The sequence below is a fragment of the Ylistrum balloti genome, unplaced genomic scaffold (assembly GCF_031769215.1).
Source record: "Ylistrum balloti isolate Yb309-2 unplaced genomic scaffold, AGI_CSIRO_Ybal_v1 Utg370544, whole genome shotgun sequence".
NCBI classification, from domain to species: domain Eukaryota; kingdom Metazoa; phylum Mollusca; class Bivalvia; order Pectinida; family Pectinidae; genus Ylistrum; species Ylistrum balloti.
This window is the reverse complement of record NW_026782345.1, coordinates 295817-313546: the sequence shown is the minus strand read 5'-3', so window position 1 is coordinate 313546 and position 17730 is coordinate 295817. Positions and strand designations below refer to the sequence as shown.

At 37.2% G+C, this 17730-nt stretch overlaps 1 protein-coding gene across 1 annotated transcript in view; it reads right to left on the bottom strand.

The window, feature by feature from the left end:
- Positions 1 to 13652: 13652 nt before the first annotated feature.
- LOC132556098 (tubulin polyglutamylase TTLL13-like) overlaps positions 13653 to 17730 on the bottom strand; it is a 48237-nt gene continuing 44159 nt past the window's right edge. Inside the window, exon 20 of the mRNA XM_060220485.1 lies at positions 13653 to 14148. Coding sequence (XP_060076468.1) covers positions 13868 to 14148 — 281 coding nt within the window. The 3' untranslated portion in view covers positions 13653 to 13867. The remainder of the gene's footprint in view (positions 14149 to 17730) is intronic.

Below are 17730 nucleotides of genomic sequence, written 5' to 3'. Positions count from 1 at the left end.
TTTTGCCAACATCATTTCCAAGTGTTTCCAAATCGATTGAAAATTACAATGAAAGGAACTAGGAAGAGAATATATTAACAGTAGGAAGGGCATGTATCGTTTGATAATGTTCGAAAATGATATATTTCGACCGGGCGCTTCACATATTGATAGATGGCGCTGTATTACTTTCACATTTGCAAACTTCCGGTTGTTTGGGTTCTCAAGAAACTCCACGCTTACCTGCAGTTAGTCCTAGCTAGATTACAGGAGCTCTCATCGTAAGCTTAGATTTTCAAGCGGATGTTTACTTTACATGGTAGGCGTAATATGAAATAAGCACTGTCTAATTGTTGGTCAACGAGATGCATATTTTTAGCTGCCAGGTCCGATGAAGTGTGTTTTTAGAAATTGTTTTTATATTTCGCAAGATTTTATTTCTTCTTCTTCTTCTTCTTCTTCTTCTTCTTCTTCTTCTTCTTCTTCTTCTTCTTCTTCTTCAAGAAAACAATGCATCATCATGATCAGACGGTGTTTTGGTGACACAGTTGTAACATGTCCGTCTAGCCGTCTGGGGTTCGATACCCTGAATTGATACGGATTTCCTCCCACAGTTAGACCCCTCGCATGCTTACAACAAGTGTGATTTTTATAAGTGAAACAATAAAGTTTCCATATGTAAACAATTCATGCTTATACAATCATATAACGTGAAGACAAAGAAGAACAAAACAAAAGACAACAAGATAATGTAAAGCATGGCATTATCCCCATACCCTGCTGTTAAAAAGAAAGACACACAATCATATTTATATGTTAATAATATAACAAGTGTAATTTTTATTTCTTATCGTTAATTGTTCCATACAAAGTATTGAAATGGAGAACTTCTACTGTTTTTGAGTATCGGACAATTACCCTGAGCGGTTTAAGAGAACTGGTCTGGAGAAGAACTGAACTCTGGGATTTGGCCTATCTAATAACAGAAAAAGTATTTGAATGGAGAACTTCCCCATAACAAAAGATACAACTAGCTTGATAAGTGTAAAAAGTTTTGAGCAATTATCTTGAGCAGTTTCAGAGCATTGGGCCAGAAAAAAAAAGTTTTTAGTCAAAATATGGTAAAGATAATATATAGTTAAGTCAGATTTGTAAATGTGGTGTTTATGTGTTTAACCAGTTTTTTTTCAGTATGTTCTCACCCACCATTTTCTGATCTGTTTGCGTTTGAGAGTTTTCATTCTGTTAATTAACAAATCATAAAATGCTTTTAGAACCTTAAGTTTTTAAGCAATGATGACTTGTCTTGTAGAAGCAGAAAAAAAGAGAGAAAAGTTGTAAACACTGCTGAAACTATTCTTTTATACATTGGTTTCAGAAAATCAATGTAAATATATATATTATATTAATATATGTATGTACAGTATGCAGATGATACAGCCTTCATTGTGGATGGACTTGAGAGATTCCTTAATGAATAAATGTTTTAATTAAACATCTTGCAAAAATTTCAGGTCTAAAGATTAATACTTAACAAAATGCAGATCATTTGGTTAGGAAGCTGTAAGTATAGTGATGTTACCTTTCGGCCATATTTGAATTTGCAGTGAGGTAAACATAAATTTACCTTCTTAGGAATCAAGTTTTCAGTTGAGTCAGATTCCAAAGATGAATTTTGATAAAAAGATCAGAAAACTTCAATCACTTCTTAATTCATGGAAAAGACAAAATTTAACTCCAATCGACAAAATTGATATTATCAAGGTGCTAATTATTTCACAACTGAATTATCTATTTATCACTCTCCCAGATCCACTCAAGAAATATATCACACAAGTAAACTCTCTATTATTTGATTTTTTGTGGGGTGGAAAATGGCACAAAATTAGAAAAGAGGTTGTTATTCAAAACTATATAGATTGTGGTTTGAAAATGATAAAGTAACATGCTTTTATCTTTTCTCTTAAGCTAGGTTGGGTGAGGAGAATCATTCATGCTTCTGATAAATGGAATCAGTTTCTAAAGTCAACTGTAGACTATAGTAAATTGTTTAACTGTGGGAAAGAATTATATTCATATATGCAGAACTCATTTTCACAACTTGTTTTGGAAAGATGTTTTCAAAGCCTGGGATATTTTGAATGATTCAGAATCTATGAAACATACCAGATTTCGTTCCATTTCAAAAACTCCTATATGGTATAAAAATGATATTCATGTTAACAATAAATTTGTCTATTATGCAAACTGGTTCACGGCTGGGGTTGTTACTGGGAATTTCCTTATGAAAAGTCCAGACAATAATACCTTTTATTCATTGAGGAATTTCTGCAACACTTTCAAATCAATACTAACTTTATAAAATATCATGGGTTGGTGACAGCTATTAAACAATTTTTGAGAAAATGTGATTTACAATTGGAAATACTGCCACAGCTTTTCATACCTCAAATGTGTTTAATGAAGTTCCAGTCATACTTCCGTTTAAGATTGAGTGGGCACCTCAAGCTTGTTGATTTTGAATTATCACACACAATATCATACAGTGCTTGCTGTGCTTGCTATAAATAACAATAATGATAATAATGGAGTCAGTCAGCATATTGTATCTACTACAAATGTACAAAGAAATTATGAAATGCCATTACAGGAATGATCAAAGATGGTACAGCTTTACCTTCAGAAGAGTTAGTGTATGAAACAGTCTACCAGATCACATAATAACGGTTTCATACATCCATCAATTTGAAAACAGATTCAACAAACTATTGGAGAATAATCCAAGATATTTTTCAGAGCTGCCAACAGAGGACCAATAGGTTCTGCAGGCAGATAGGACATAAGTAATATCGCTTTTGAAAATTGTCTAGTTTTCTCAAGATGGACTCATTGTTATGGTACAACAAAGGCATCTGTATCTTGCATGTACTCACTGTTTATCACGGTTAATCTGGTTCCCCTGGTATCCAGGCAGTGATACTAAAAACAGATCTTCCTAATGTTAATTTGCCCCTCTAACTGGGTTGCTTCAGAATCTGTCTCAGTTAGATCACAATTATGCAAGATAAAATGCCTCTCTTATCCAGATGCTTATTTTCATCTTGTTTCCAGCTGGATATGCTGGCAGGCTTTCTGACCACATACTCGATACAATGAAAGTTGTTTGTATTTATCTGATTATAGGTTGACTAAATGTGGATGTCCTGTCATTCACAGTGGTCACTAGTCAGGTAATTATAGTCTTATTACTTTGTCTTGAGCACATGTTTGGCTGTTGAAAAAATATGAATGGTAATGAGGTCCTATTGTATGCAAACAAATTATGTCAAGATTCACTTGTCTTGAATTGTGTTATTTGATAACAAGCTCTTTAAACCGTCGGTCATCATTGTTATTGTTTTTTGTTGGTTTGGTTTTGTTTACAAATGAAAACGGTTCAGGTTACAGTGGTTAAATGGGCAGGCCCTGGTCATTTTCACCACCTTCTAAGCCATAGTTTAACAGCTGGTTATTTTGTTGATCTAATTTTGTTGGGTACTGTTTATAGCCAGATAAATGTTCCAGCATCAGCAACGTTTCCCTACTTTTGCTCAAAATCCAATACATAGTTGTGATCTTACAACCTCATTTGGATTGTACTTTTTAACGCTTCATATAATTTTAGTGTTTATTCATTTGTTATATATGGATGCTTATCGTGTCTGCTGTTATATAATTACTGACAGGGGACATAACTCTTAAAGATCATGTTTTGGCCTGCTATAGTAATACAGCCACTTCACTATCCAGATTCTTTTGCTTGAAAGCAGAGGTGGCTGGATTAAATAAGCTCCACTTTAAACAACACAAACAAAAACCCAGCATACTTTGCATGATGCAATGGGCTGGATTTTTTCCTTGTGTTGTTCCAGATACAGGTGCCTGTGGTAGAAATTCTGACTGTTTATCTGCGATTTAATTTTTTGCTTTGGTAGCACAATGGTTATTAATTATACATATTGGTAGGAAATCTTTTACTTTTCCATTGATATATTATTATAGACATGACATTGCCTGAATTGTGTTAAAATAAAGGGAGGACTATTGACTAAGACCAAGACAAAAATATCATTAGAAACCCTCAGACTAAAAACTCATGTGACTGTTAATGCCTGTTGATCCTTTGTTGTGACTTGTATTTTCTTCTGATTTCAGAATCTTCAGGATTAGGTGTGCTGGAATCAGATATTAAATCATAGTGTGAAAGTTCCATATAACAAAGATATCTGTGATAATGAACAATCATCCTGGACACAACCCTCCTACATCAGGAGCACCACATGCCCCTCATCCTGGTGTCGGGTCAGGCCCAACACAACACATGTCTGGCAAAGTTTACCCACATGACCAGCCAATGGTGTTCAATCCATCAAATCCAAATGCTCCTCCAATTTATCCATGTGGAGCTTGTCATAAGGAGGTACATGACAATGATCAGGCTATACTTTGTGAAAGTGGCTGTAACTTTTGGTTCCATCGGATCTGTACAGGACTCAGTGAGCCTGCATTCCATATGCTTACTCAGGAAGTGTATGCTGAATGGGTGTGTGACAAGTGTTTAGCAACCAAAAACATTCCGCTCATCAAGCTAAAATCATGAATTTTGTAGAATGGTGCACAAAATTATTACTACCAAATTGTATATTTACATGTATGGAACAAGTGATGTAGGTAATTACATCCGATACTATTATTTACATAGTAAATTTCATAACTGTCAAATTTTTGAAGAAAATGACCATTCAAGGGGTTCTTCTAAATTATGATATTGAATGCCAAGTAGACTTTAAGAAATGTAGTTTTAATAACTGTAATTTAGACTAAAATACTATTTTGTACATAATACTGCATCCCACTAAATACAAAAATTTGGTAGATGAACAGAGACCTTAATCATATTGGTCTTAGTTAACATTGGTCACTATTATTAGATGTTTAATGGAACAATGTTGTATGTACACTTATATGTATAGGAGATATTCACTACATGTATGTGACTTTTGAGAGGGAATCTATTTAAAGCTGATTTTGTTGTACCATTCCCTTTTAGTTTTTGTAGGGTCCTCTTTCTCAGTATCATCTCTACAGTCCTCTTGGTCCTCAGTTCTCCTGTAGGGTCTTCTCAGTCCTCAGTTCTGTAGGGTCCTCTTGGTCTTCAGTTCTCCTGTAGGGTCCGCTTGGTCCTCAGTTCTCCTGTAGGGCCCTCAAATCTTCTGTAGGGTCCTCTTGGTCCTCAGTTCTCCTGTAGGGTCCTCTTGGTTCTCAGTTCTCCTGTAGGGTCCTCTTGGTTCTCAGTTCTCCTGTAGGGCCCTCAAATCTCCTGTAGGGTCCTCTTGGTTCTCAGTTCTCCTGTAGGGTCCTCTTGGTTCTCAGTTCTCCTGTAGGGTCCTCTTGGTTCTCAGTTCTCCTTTAGAGCCCTCAAATCTTCTGTAGGGTCCTCTTGGTTCTCAGTTCTCCTGTAGGGTCCTCTTGGTTCTCAGTTCTCCTGTAGGGCCCTCAAATCTCCTGTAGGGTCCTCTTGGTTCTCAGTTCTCCTTTAGAGCCCTCAAATCTTCTGTAGGGTCCTCTTGGTTCTCAGTTCTCCTGTAGGGTCCTCTTGGTTCTCAGTTCTCCTGTAGGGTCCTCTTGGTTCTCAGTTCTCCTGTAGGGTCCTCTTGGTTCTCAGTTCTCCTGTAGGGTCCTCTTGGTTCTCAGTTCTCCTTTAGAGCCCTCAAATCTTCTGTAGGGTCCTCTTGGTTCTCAGTTCTCCTGTAGGGTCCTCTTGGTTCTCAGTTCTCCTGTAGGGTCCTCTTGGTTCTCAGTTCTCCTGTAGGGTCCTCTTGGTTCTCAGTTCTCCTTTAGAGCCCTCAAATCTTCTGTAGGGTCCTCTTGGTTCTCAGTTCTCCTTTAGAGCCCTCAAATCTTCTGTAGGGTCCTCTTGGTTCTCAGTTCTCCTGTAGGGTCCTCTTGGTTCTCAGTTCTCCTTTAGAGCCCTCAAATCTTCTGTAGGGTCCTCTTGGTTCTCAGTTCTCCTTTAGAGCCCTCAAATCTTCTGTAGGGTCCTCTTGGTTCTCAGTTCTCATGTAGGGCCCTCAAATCTTCTGTAGGGTCCTCTTGGTTCTCAGTTCTCATGTAGGGCCCTCAAATCTTCTGTAGTGTCCTCATGATCCTCAGTTCTCCTATAGGGCCCTCAAATCTTCTGTAGGGTCCTCTTGGTCCTCAGTTCTCCTATAGAGCCCTCAAATCTTCTGTAGGGTCCTCTTGGTTCTCAGTTCTCCTGTAGGGCCCTCAAATCTTCTGTAGTGTCCTCATGATCCTCAGTTCTCCTATAGGGCCCTCAAATCTTCTGTAGGGTCCTCTTGTTCCTCAGTTCTCCTATAGGGCCCTCAAATCTTCTGTAGGGTCATCTTGGTCCTCAGTTCTCCTTTAGAGCCCTCAAATCTTCTGTAGGGTCCTCTTGGTTCTCAGTTCTCCTGTAGGGCCCTCAAATCTTCTGTAGGGTCCTCTTGTTCCTCAGTTCTCCTTTAGAGCCCTCAAATCTTCTGTAGGGTCCTTTTGGTTCTCAGTTCTCCTGTAGGGCCCTCAAATCTTCTGGAGAAGCATCCTCTTGGTCCTCAGTTCTCCTGTAGTGTCCTCAAATCTTCTGTAGGTTCCTCTTGGTTCTAAGTTCTCCTGTAGGGCCCTCAAATCTTCTGTAGTGTCCTCATGATCCTAAGTTCTCATGTAGGGCCCTCAAATCTTCTGTAGGGTCCTCTTGGTCCTCAGTTCTCCTGTAGGGCCCTCAAATCTTCTGTAGGGTCCTCTTGGTCCTCAGTTCTCCTATAGGGCCCTCAAATCTTCTGTAGTGTCCTCATGATCCTAAGTTCTCATGTAGGGCCCTCAAATCTTCTGTAGGGTCCTCTTGTTCCTCAGTTCTCTTATAGGGCCCTCAAATCTTCTGTAGGTTCCTCTTGGTTCTAAGTTCTCCTGTAGGGCCCTCAAATCTTCTGTAGTGTCCTTATGATCCTAAGTTCTCATGTAGGGCCCTCAAATCTTCTGTAGGGTCCTCTTGGTCCTCAGTTCTCCTGTAGGGCCCTCAAATCTTCTGTAGGGTCCTCTTGGTCCTCAGTTCTCCTGTAGGGCCGTCAAAACTTCTGTAGGGTCCTCTTGGTCCTCAGTTCTCCTGTAGGGCCCTCAAATCTTCTGTAGAGTCTTCTTGACTCTTAGATCTCCTGTAGGGCCCTCAAATCTTCTGTAGAGTTTTCTTGACTCTTAGATCTCCTGTAGGACCCACATATCTTCTGCCAATACACAAGCAAGTAGAAAAGTGTGCACTTGGCTTATCCAATGTGCAAGGGAATGAAAAGAATTCTCTCATTTCTTAACACTCAAAAATTTAAGTGTTTCAAAAGACTTGATACTGATATGGTAGCAACACTAGGGAATGATGTCCATTCATATACTACAGTGAAAAATTGGGTGGCGGAATTTAAGCATTGCAGACAGAGCCCTGGGGATGGCACCTGTCACTGTTGCAACCCCAGAAATGGTCAATAAAGTCAATGATATTACTATGGCTAACAGGCGAGTTACAGAGAGATATATAGCTTGTTGGGATTTCACAGAAAAGAACACACTCCATTCTTACTAAAGATCTTGCAATGAGAAAGCTCTCAGCCTGTTGGGTACCAAGACTTCTGACAGTTGATCAGATGCACACCAGGGGAACTTTGTCGTGTGCTAATCTAAACCTTTTAGAGGCAAATCCTGCTAATTTTCTGCAGAGGTTTGTGACTGGATAAAAAGTGGGTCCATCATTTCACCCCAGAGGCAAACAGTCTGAACAATGGAAGCACCTTAGCTCACCAAAGAAGACAGAGATTGTTTCATCAGCTGGAAAGGTTATGGCCTCGGGTGTTCTTTGATGCTGATGGTATTTTGATGGTAGATTATCTGCAAAAGGGACAAACAATCAATGACACATATGATGCATCACTTCTTGCAGTTAAGAGAAAATATTAAACTCAAGAGTTGTGGAAAACTCCGTAAAGGTGTGTTGTTCCACCAGGACAATGTCCTGTTCATAAGTCTGTCATTGCCATAGCTACCATTGATGATTGTAGCCATATCCGGTACCCACTTTTGGTGAGATGATGACATCATACATGAAGTGGAGGCTTTTCTGAATGGTCAAGAAAAGGACTTCTTTAAAATGACATCAAGATCCTTAAACATCACTGGCAAAAGTGTATAGATGCTGGTGGGGATTATCTTGCTAGGTATTGCAATATGTCTGCAAAAATTCAAACCCTTAAACATAAGCTCACAACTCAACAATCAGCCCTTGTATGATCAACAAATTTTTCAATGTTCCACACAAGCCTCTCTCTTGACCAATCAGTAATTTCAAGTCTTGTTTGTTACTATAATGTTTTTAAATATTTTGTCCTGATTTTGAAGACTTAGCAAGTTTACACTTATATATACAGTGTCCATTTTATTTACCTTTGTTGTTCATAAATTTTTGTGTACCAGAAAATCCTGACAATTAATTATGGCAGCTTAGCAGAGCAAAATGGAAAACCCTATAGCTATGTAATGTGCTCACTCCTTACTTCTGACCTTTAATATTTCATGAAAAATTGTGCCCTTTTACCACAGGATTTTCTAACGAAGCAAAATAAACCATTTATAATATGTTGTGAAGTTTGTTGTGGGTTCAATATTCAGTATCCATGCCAGTGGTAATCTCTTGATTTGAAACTTTAAACTGTTCTGTGAATTGTACCTTTTGCACAAATTTCACTGATTTAAAAGAATATGTATTCAATATTTGGAATGTGGCAATTGATAGCCATCTTCTGTAAAAGAGTTTGTTTTGCATGTGATGGATTAATAAAATCTGTAATGTGTAACTGAGATTGGGGTATCTCAGTAGAGGGCTAAGATCCAGTAATATCCTAACCTTTACTAACGCCTCGATTGGGATTATGTTACAGGATCTTAGCCCTTGACTGAGATACGTTAATCTCGCTCCGTTACAGGTAATAGATTTTTTTTCTCGAACCTACTACTCAGAAAATGCTTCAATATTTCATCAGAGTTTGGCGTATCCCGTGGGAGCCTCAAACTTCCCACACAGCCTCGTCACTTTTGAATAACATTTGGATATTGCTATGTAAAAACAATGTAGGTAGCACTTATAAAAAATACAACACATTTTGAAGATCTTATTTTATCTTTAACATCAGAAATCTTAACAACATCAAAAAATACACAAAACAGATAACATAAAGCAGATAAAGCAGTAAATTTTGAAGCGATTTCTATATACCCTGGGTATATACATTCCTACATGTGGATGAATACATCAATGCATAAAAAATTCTGCGAAAATGTATGTAAGGGTACTAGACAGGTCGGGCAAGATAGAAAAATCTGGGATGGGGTATTACTTGGGATATCCCTGTCTGAGGTGCGAGAGATATACATATATCATTTAAAGTTGTGAATGTATATATTTTTAACATGTTCAGTAATTTCAGTAATTTCAGTAATGGATTGTTGCTTTCCATTAGTCCCATGCTCTGCATTATAATTGCTCTTTCTCAAGAAGTAATAATTATAGATCTTTGTCAAATTTCCCACTGAAGTTCTCCTTGGTCCCTTAATGTGCCCTTTTAATTTGGAGATTTTGTTGATAGAAGTTTATCCCTATTTCTTAAGATGTGCAGGGTGGATCAAATGTAGATTTCTCTTTGTCCCTTGTCGTGTCTTTTTGATTATAAAAGTGATCAGAAAAACTGACAAGCATGCAATTTGGAGTATAAAAGTTTGTTATTTGAAAGGAAAACCTGTTTTCTGTCCTTTTGCCACATCACTTTTTATCTGTGTGGACTTGGAGGGTGATTTACTCTGCTGGATCCATGAAGTGGAAAAGAGGGAGCTCCATCACACTCTACTGCATGCATTAACTTGTGAAAAAGTTATGATTACAAAAAAAAAATTATAGCAATTACGGAAACACTTTATTTTAATTGGATAACGAGAAGAATGAAAAGAATTTCAAAACATTGATTCAATAAATTCATTGTCATAAAACACATTGCCATAGATTTTTCTTCAAACTGTGAACAAAAAATAACTAAACATGATCTCAAGACTGATTTCATGACATTCTTATCTGTTCACAGAATTTTCACAACATTTTCAAGGCTTTTTCATGGTGAATAATTCCAGTAGTGACTGATGTACAAAACTAACACTGGTGATGTTCAGCATAGTTTATTGAATACCATAAGATGATATAAAAACTTTGTATATCTTTTATTTTAAATAGATATACATAATATTTTTTGATGAAACAATAAACAGAAAATATGTACATAGAAACCGATGTTTTAGATAACGAATCTCTAATACAACCTAAATGTCAAACCTGTACAAAAAGAATTATGTCAAGATATACCCTTGAGCTGCGTCATGGTTTTCTATTAATAAGTTTAAAGTTACCATAGAAACACTCCTTAAGCATCAATCTTCTGATTTAAGAGTAGAATCTTATATAAACAGGACATTCATTATTCTTAAGTCAAGTGCTAATAATTAACACCTTAAATTTGGGATTAAAGGATTACATGGTAAAATTTTGAAATTTTACAGAGGTATCCTTTCTTAATGAAAAAAATTAATTGTGAACTTTGAAAATTTTTTAAATATATTTTTTTATTCAGTAATTAAGTAGTACCAAAGTAATTTTTTATCAAATGTTTATTTGACATGTGTGTTTTACTGCTTACCATTATCGTAATGTAAGGTAATTGTATATATGAAATGATTTGTCCTTCTTTCACTGCATGTCCATGCTTAAAACTTTTTGCTGTTTTAAATTTAAAGAGTTCAATCATGCTCAGTGGGAAAGTTTCCATTCTAATTTGAAATAGGGTGAAGATGGAGGATTCTGGACTTTTCTGGAATGTACAGGAAACCCTGTGACCATGAAACATACATTCTCCATTAATTATCTATCAAGTCATTCTGGAAAATTTTAATCTGATAAATATTGCTTTTAATATAGTTCCTAACCTATAAGCTAAAAATTGTTTGAAAAAATATTTCAGCAGTTGTTTAAAAACCCAAGGGAAGGGTTTCTCCAAAAGTCATTATCCCATGTGTGTGTAATTATGGACAAAGCTTGGACATAAACACATTCCTACAGGCTGTGAGCCATTACATTGTACAAAAATATTAATCAAATCCAATAAATAATTTATAATTACTGAATATACACACAGTGAAACCTCAGATAATAGGCTAATATATTAACACTTAAAAGTTTTGATATAAATCTTCATCAGCAAAATATTATATTTCATGTTCTTAACACAAAACATTTGGGTGTACAAATAAGCACACTAATAAATATAGGATCTTGATTGAGTTTTCATTTCATATAAAATTTTATGAAACAAGTCTTGGAAAGTTTTCTTTTTAGGAGCTTTAGTGAGTAAAAGTCTCATCATTGAGGTGGTTCCTTAAAATCTCATATGAAACGAAAACAAATCTAAGATACTGGTGCAGCCAATGGAAAATGCTTTAGGGTATATTACACTAGTGACAACGACACAAAAATTCTGACAAATTCACTGGATACATAATATAACAGGCAGACTATGTGATAACTGATACAAGACAGATTCGATTGAAGGATTTCTACTTAAAACATGCAATAATATCATGGAAATATCTGTTAATGTCAAAATTCAAACACATTATTTATACTGTCATACATATACTTGTATATCTTAAAGCACAATTTACTTTCTAACTTCAAACTGCATACAAAACATAAATCAACAACTAAAGTATGTTTTGACAGTTTGAGTTCATTGTTTATCAGCAGATATTCTTTTTCAAGGCAACATTTAGTTCACTCAAAATGACCTTAAAGTTCACATGTCTGTATTTATTAGAAAAAAATAAATATAAAGATCTGGGAAAGAAAAAAATTAGATGCGTAAGTGACAATAAAACATAGATTGAGCTTGGTTTTCCTTAATTTGATGCTAGTTTTATTCACCTGTTTTTTCTGGAGTTTTCATTACAAGTCATGTTTTCTGTGCGGAATATAGATCTCGTTTACAGTTAAAGTTCTATAAACCATTTTACAACAATAATTTTATAAATATACATCTAAGATGACATAAATTTCATGTAAAGCCATCATCACATCACTGATTTTAGGCAATGTTTGGCACCTTTACAAAGTTACCATCCTCCAAAGTTTGACACTGGTTTAGGATGTTCAAAAGAACATGCTATTTATACATTATGGTGGATGCTTATCAATATATGTCACAACAATCACATTGATCCTATAAACAGTAGGTGTAAAATCATTATTAGAAGATACCTTTCATCAAGTAGGGTGTGAAAAAAGAAATATTTAAATATCAGGAAACATAAGGTAAATTCATATATTTTGTGAGTTTCAATTTTCAAGGTTTTGATCAAAACATTTTCTGGACACTTAATTTTGTTGATAAATGTCGCCCAATAATTCTATTTACACTTATTTGAACAGTTTGTGGACAGATGGATTAAGAGTACCCACAAAATTACCTGAAATAAATCCCCTACAAAAATAATTATTTTAAAGTAATAGATCCACTATATTGGAATTACTACCTACAACACGAAAATCTCAAAGTGAGGGTGTTATGGTCTAATTGGAGGATTCGTGTTTGGGTTTAGCACCACTGTAAGCCATTCAAGAATCTTAGCCCAATGGTTGAGATTTCCGACAAGTTTTCATTGTACAGAATGACAATTTTTCTCACAATAAGTAATATGTGTCTATATGGTGAAGGACATTAGAATCTGTTGATATTCTAAGAAATCCTAATCAAATTTGCAGTTTTAATTATATTACTGTATAGCTATTTGATATCCTTAATTTGAACAAGAATTTGTATTATTTTAGAGGTACGGCACATTATCATATTAGAAACAGGTACGAATATAGATGTAAGGATGGAAATATTTGGATAAAATTAACAAAGCATCATAGAATAATACACTTGGTATGCAAGGATGTACATAACTCATGTTGTACACTTCTAGATAACAGAGGAAAACATCAACACAACCAAAGTAAATTGATTTTAATTGGCACTAGGCTAATGACTAAGAGGTGGATGTCAGTATTTACAACAGAAATCATGCTACCCGAGAAAATATACGAAAATGACACAAAGAGCAACACATGAAATGTCATCAATGAAAAATAGTCAATACAATGTATAATAAATACTGAGGTAATAATGATGAAAACTTTATTAAAATGACAACTCTAAATACAAATTATTCATAATATTGATTGATAAAAGTTATATTTCAAATTAATATAAATCGAAAAATACACACCATAAGTAATATATCACAGCTTCTTTCAAAAATACCACTTTCACATTAATACACTGGGGAACTCTGTATCACAGTTTACTAGGAATCAATGATGAATTAGGAATCTGTTATCTTTACCATCACTCCATACCAAACATTCAATACGTCTCCACCTTTGCTGTCACAGCTACAGGCCATCAACATGGCCTCATTCTTGCTTCTGGTATTACATCACAACTTGAAACAAGAAGCTAAGGTAAAGTTTGGTGAGGGCTACTATAGACTGTGAAACACAAGGCAGCAGTACTTTGGCATAGTTTGGCTCTACAGGATCCGTTTTCTTGCCCAATAAAACCATGTGGTGACATATATCCTCTTCATGCTGGTCTTAATTAAACCAACTCACCACATCACACTACCAACACAGAGTTACTTATTAATACTGTTTGTATGCAAGAAATACTTCTTATTTTTGGTTTAAGAAATTTCAGCTAAACACAACAGCATGGTTTTCCCTTAGTTCCAGTTGCCGAAGTCTCAAGTTATTTGTGGCACCACGTATCCGCTGGGACTTGGTCGACCGCAAGTGGGCTGAACTGCCTTGGCTCTCTGGCATCGACTGATTGGATCCCACTCTAGTTATGGATAATGCTCCTGGGGATTCAAGTTCTGACCGGGAGGCGAGTTCTGGGCGCTGGACTACAGGTGCAGGGGCCGAGACCACTGATAGACCCTGCGGCCCACAATTAGCTGGGACTCTGGGTAGGTCTGTGAAAAAAGAATTACAATGGACATGTATATAGTAACTGGTTAGGACATCTATAGTTTACAACAGATTTACAATACCATCATGAAAGGATTAAAAGTATCTAAATATATTTCAAATTTTGATTCAGTTGATCTTTAGTTCTTCAGATGAAATGGACATAAAACTGATTTGATAACCAGTGCAAAAATAAATGGTGTATTACCACATGTTTTATCAATGGAGACTGAAATCACTTTGATAAAAATTACTTTTAATGAAAGAAAAAAAAAATCAGTTCAGGATAAATAATTCCTAATTTCAAGCATAAAAACCAGTAGAGAAAGTACAGAACAAAGGAAAATATGGACAATCGCAAGTAATATGGTCATGTGGAATAGTTTTATATTACTGATGAAAAGTAGATGCTAAAACTTCTACACATCAGCTGGAATGGTCTGTATTCAATAAGTATATAGTAGGATAAGAGATCCTAGATGGATCTTAACACCCAAATCAGTTCTTGTATGATCAACAAATATCTATGAATTATTATACCAGTTTTTTTTTTTCTCGTCTTCTTTCCACTTTTTTGCTCTTGATAATGGATGTAAAAATAAAGAATAATGATCCGAGCAATGCCAATGATAATCTTTAACTGTCAAATGCAAAATGGTCACCTGTCACATGACAACCATTTTGTTTTTCTGATCTGTTCAAAATGGATTTAATTCCACACTAACAGGCTAGGGAACAAGAAGAACTTACAATTCAAATTGTAGAATTATCCATCCGTTACTAATTCTCAAGAAACTTTCATTATAAAAACTCCAGGGGACTGCTTTTCAGCCAATTTTTGTTTTTATCATTAATCCCAAAATTATAACATCACAATTAGAGGGACCACGAGGAAACTACTTTTGAGGAAAATTCATTCAGATATTCCTAAGGTTTGTGGAAACAGGACTGACAATGAAAGAATGGGTAGAGGTTGGGTAATTTAAATAACCTACCATCTGTTAATAGTGAGTTTATGATTATTAAATAAATGTTATTTTCACATCAAGTCATGCTACTTTTAATACAAATAAATCAGTAGTAGTGATAAAGATACTGATAAAGCAGGATGAATTTACCAACAAACAACATTAAAACATGTCAGTTCATTACCAACAAGGCAACAGCTGATCAAAAGGAATCAATGGCTTCAAGTACCTTCTCCTATAATCTAAACCTTTTCTCTTGTCGATAAGGTTGATTTGGAAATGGTCCATGTCCTGACCCCAGTGTTGTCACACTGTATTAGTGGTCTGTGTCCTGACCCCAGTGTTGTAACACTGTATTAGTGGTCTGTGTCCTGACCCCAGTGTTGTCACACTGTATTAGTGGTCTGTGTCCTGACCCCAGTGTTGTAACACTGTATTAGTGGTATGTGTCCTGACCCCAGTGTTGTAACACTGTATTAGTGGTCTGTGTCCTGACCCCAGTGTTGTAACACTGTATTAGTGGTCTGGGTCCTGACCCCAGTGTTGTAACATTGTATTAGTGGTCTGTGTCCTGACCCCAGTGTTGTCACACTGTATTAGTGGTCTGGGTCCTGTCCTCAGTGTTGTAACACTGTATTAGTGGTCTGGGTCCTGACCCCAGTGTTGTAACACTGTATTAGTGGTCTGTGTCCTGACCCCAGTGTTGTAACACTGTATTAGTGGTCTGTGTCCTGACCCCAGTGTTGTCACACTGTATTAGTGGTCTGGGTCCTGACCCCAGTGTTGTAACACTGTATTAGTGGTCTGGGTCCTGACCCCAGTGTTGTAACACTGTATTAGTGGTCTGTGTCCTGACCCCAGTGTTGTCACACTGTATTAGTGGTCTGTGTCCTGACCCCAGTGTTGTAACACTGTATTAGTGGTCGGTGTCCTGACCCCAGTGTTGTCACACTGTATTAGTGGTCTGGGTCCTGACCCCAGTGTTGTAACACTGTATTAGTGGTCTGTGTCCTGACCCCAGTGTTGTAACACTGTATTAGTGGTCTGTGTCTTGACCCCAGTGTTGTCACACTGTATTAGTGGTCTGGGTCCTGACTCCAGTTTTGTAACACTGTATTAGTGGTCTGTGTCCTGACCCCTGTGTTGTCACAGTGTATTAGTGGTCTGGGTCCTGACTCCAGTGTTGTAACACTGTATTAGTGGTCTGGGTCCTGACCCCAGTGTTGTAACACTGTATTAGTGGTCTGGGTCCTGATTCCAGTGTTGTAACACTGTATTAGTGATCTGTGTCCTGACCCCAGTGTTGTAACACTATATTAGTGGTCTGTGTCCTGACCCCAGTGTTGTAACACTGTATTAGTGGTCTGTGTCCTGACCCCAGTGTTGTCACACTGTATTAATGGTCTGTGTCCTGACCCCAGTGTTGTAACACTGTATTAGTGGTCTGTGTCCTGACCCCAGTGTTGTAACACTATATTAGTGGTCTGTGTCCTGACCCCAGTGTTGTAACACTATATTAGTGGTCTGTGTCCTGACCCCAGTGTTGTAACACTATATTAGTGGTCTGTGTCCTGACCCCAGTGTTGTCACACTGTATTAGTGGTATGTGTCCTGACCCCAGTGTTGTCACACTATATTAGTGGTCTGTGTCCTGACCCCAGTGTTGTCACACTGTATTAGTGGTCTGTGTCCTGACCCCAGTGTTGTCACACTGTATTAGTGGTCTGGGTCCTGACCCCAGTGTTGTAACACTGTATTAGTGGTCTGTGTCCTGACCACAGTGTTGTAACACTGTATTAGTGGTCTGTGTCTTGACCCCAGTGTTGTCACACTGTATTAGTGGTCTGGGTCCTGACTCCAGTTTTGTAACACTGTATTAGTGGTCTGTGTCCTGACCCCTGTGTTGTCACAGTGTATTAGTGGTCTGGGTCCTGACTCCAGTGTTGTAACACTGTATTAGTGGTCTGGGTCCTGACCCCAGTGTTGTAACACTGTATTAGTGGTCTGGGTCCTGACTCCAGTGTTGTAACACTGTATTAGTGATCTGTGTCCTGACCCCAGTGTTGTAACACTATATTAGTGGTCTGTGTCCTGACCCCAGTGTTGTAACACTGTATTAGTGGTCTGTGTCCTGACCCCAGTGTTGTCACACTGTATTAATGGTCTGTGTCCTGACCCCAGTGTTGTAACACTATATTAGTGGTCTGTGTCCTGACCCCAGTGTTGTAACACTGTATTAGTGGTCTGTGTCCTGACCCCAGTGTTGTCACACTGTATTAATGGTCTGTGTCCTGACCCCAGTGTTGTAACACTGTATTAGTGGTCTGTGTCCTGACCCCAGTGTTGTAACACTATATTAGTGGTCTGTGTCCTGACCCCAGTGTTGTAACACTATATTAGTGGTCTGTGTCCTGACCCCAGTGTTGTAACACTATATTAGTGGTCTGTGTCCTGACCCCAGTGTTGTCACACTGTATTAGTGGTATGTGTCCTGACCCCAGTGTTGTCACACTATATTAGTGGTCTGTGTCCTGACCCCAGTGTTGTCACACTGTATTAGTCTCTATGTAGCAATAGCCAATCACCAGTGTTAAAGTAAAAAAGACATTCTGTAGCTGT